The 1,826-nt window shown below is 35.7% G+C and overlaps 1 protein-coding gene across 16 annotated transcripts in view; it reads right to left on the bottom strand.

Moving 5' to 3' along the window:
* Positions 1-1,826, bottom strand: part of LOC107663951 (MAP kinase-activating death domain protein-like) — a 39,548-nt gene that overhangs the window by 29,516 nt on the left and 8,206 nt on the right. For 11 of the 16 annotated variants that reach the window (XM_016454361.1, XM_016454363.1, XM_016454366.1 and 8 more), the window contains 2 exons: positions 844-942; positions 391-429 (listed from right to left, as the gene is read on the bottom strand). The exons of 1 other annotated variant lie outside the window; for it this stretch is intronic. In XM_016454361.1, the coding sequence (XP_016309847.1) occupies positions 391-429; positions 844-942 (138 nt within the window). The remainder of the gene's footprint in view (positions 1-390; positions 430-843; positions 943-1,826) is intronic. 4 more of the 16 variants (XM_016454364.1, XM_016454371.1, XM_016454368.1 and 1 more) reach the window with 1 other exon arrangement.

The raw sequence follows: 1,826 nt of genomic DNA, 5'->3' as shown, positions 1-1,826 counted from the left end.
TATATAAAATTGTGAAATATTATTATGATGTAAAATAATTATTACAAAATAATTCATACATACAATATAATATTACAATAAAAAAAGAATCTACTTAAACAGATTTTTAAATCGAATTTATTGCTGTTATGACAAAGCTGAATTTTCAGCAGCAATTACTCCAGTGTTTAGTGTCACATTTCTTATTATTATCAAAGTTGCTTAATATTTTTGATGCTGCTTAATTATTTGATGATTAGAATGTTCAAAAGCACAGCATTTATTCACTATTTTCCACTAAATCAGTTTCTTCACAGTGCAAAAAGGAGGCAAGATATTCATCACTTTCAGGGCAGCAACACTGGATAAAAGACATGTGGGGCAAAGAAATCAGGCAACATTCCCACAAACCTTGATCTGTGTCCTCTGTTAAATCAAAATTAAAATATTCTTTAAAAGAAATACAACAAATCATAAAGGAAGAAGAGGAAAAAGTAGAACAATGAAAAGGTTGGAGCCTTTCTAAACCTAATGCCTGTACTAAACAGATGTAGTGTTAGTCTTCCTTAAACTACAGAATTACTGTAGTAGAATTAACATCTACTTATTTGACCCTTAAATTACTTGAATTCAGTGGAAGTTATATAACAAGTTCAATCTAATTGGAGTGATTCAACCATTAGTCACACTGCCTTCGTAAAGCCAGAGGTAAAAAAGAAAGATGAGGAAAGGATTTGGAGAGAAGGAGAGGAGGAAGAAGAAGAAGAATAGAAGAGAACTGGACTAGACTGGAAAAATGAGACGGGGCGAAATGGGTGGATAAGCGAGAAGGTCGCACGGAGAGATCCGAGAGGATGTATGTACCTTTGAGGCTGGGGAATGGCGTGTTCTTCTCTCGAGCTTTATTAGGCAGAGCCAGACTGGACAGACTAAAACTGGTGCCATGGTTTTTATACAGGTTACCTGCACACATACGATTAAGGTGAGACGTACAACAGGGAACACACATTTCTGTGTAACACTGTGTCCTAACTACACGCGACAAGCAATTTGGGTGCCCACACTAGACGTGACGTGGCACCGCGACCTGACAGAATCAATCAAATATCACAGCCAATCAGAAGCGTGAGTGGGCGGGCTCTCTCTGGAAGCGTTCTGCACTCGCAACGAAATGGATAAGTTTATAATCCAATTCATAAATATTAAACCTTTTTAACATTACTAAATGTACATACTGAGTGACTGATACCATCTTTGTTATGGAATACGCTTGTTGGTTCGCAGTGAGTCACAGTTTTAACGGACATTTTTGCTTTAATTTATTATTTGAGGTAAACTGTCTGTTGTTGCTTTAAGTATGTCTATAAATGCCACGCAATATGATAGTCAAACTCACATTAGACACTTTTAACATTGAATAAAGCACATAATCTGTATTTGAGATTATCACTTTCATTAGTTTGTATGTTGTTGTTCTAGCCGCGACGTCGTGGAAATAGAAACCGTTTCTAAAATAGAAATTTCATGTGTCGTCGTTGTGGCTAGTTAGGACAAAACCTCAGATTAACATGGAAAAGATACCTTTAATCGCATGTCGCGGCGTCGTGTGTAGTTAGGACACGGTGTAATGCAGTACCAATACCAGACATTTCAATAGTCAGTGTCAATACCAGTGAACTTTTACAATGTTCAAACCCTTAGCAAATGCTAAAATTCCACTGAAGATATTCTGATATTTAAAAAGTCAATATTAATATACACCATTGCTCAAAGCTTGTTTTGGAAACAAGGCACCTATGCTCACCAAATCTGCATTCATAAAAAAAATAATAATAATAATAATTATA

The sequence above is a fragment of the Sinocyclocheilus anshuiensis genome, unplaced genomic scaffold (genome assembly GCF_001515605.1).
Source record: "Sinocyclocheilus anshuiensis isolate Anshui unplaced genomic scaffold, SAMN03320099.WGS_v1.1 scaffold2129, whole genome shotgun sequence".
In the NCBI taxonomy this organism is placed as follows: domain Eukaryota; kingdom Metazoa; phylum Chordata; class Actinopteri; order Cypriniformes; family Cyprinidae; genus Sinocyclocheilus; species Sinocyclocheilus anshuiensis.
This window is presented reverse-complemented; position numbering and strand designations above follow the sequence as displayed.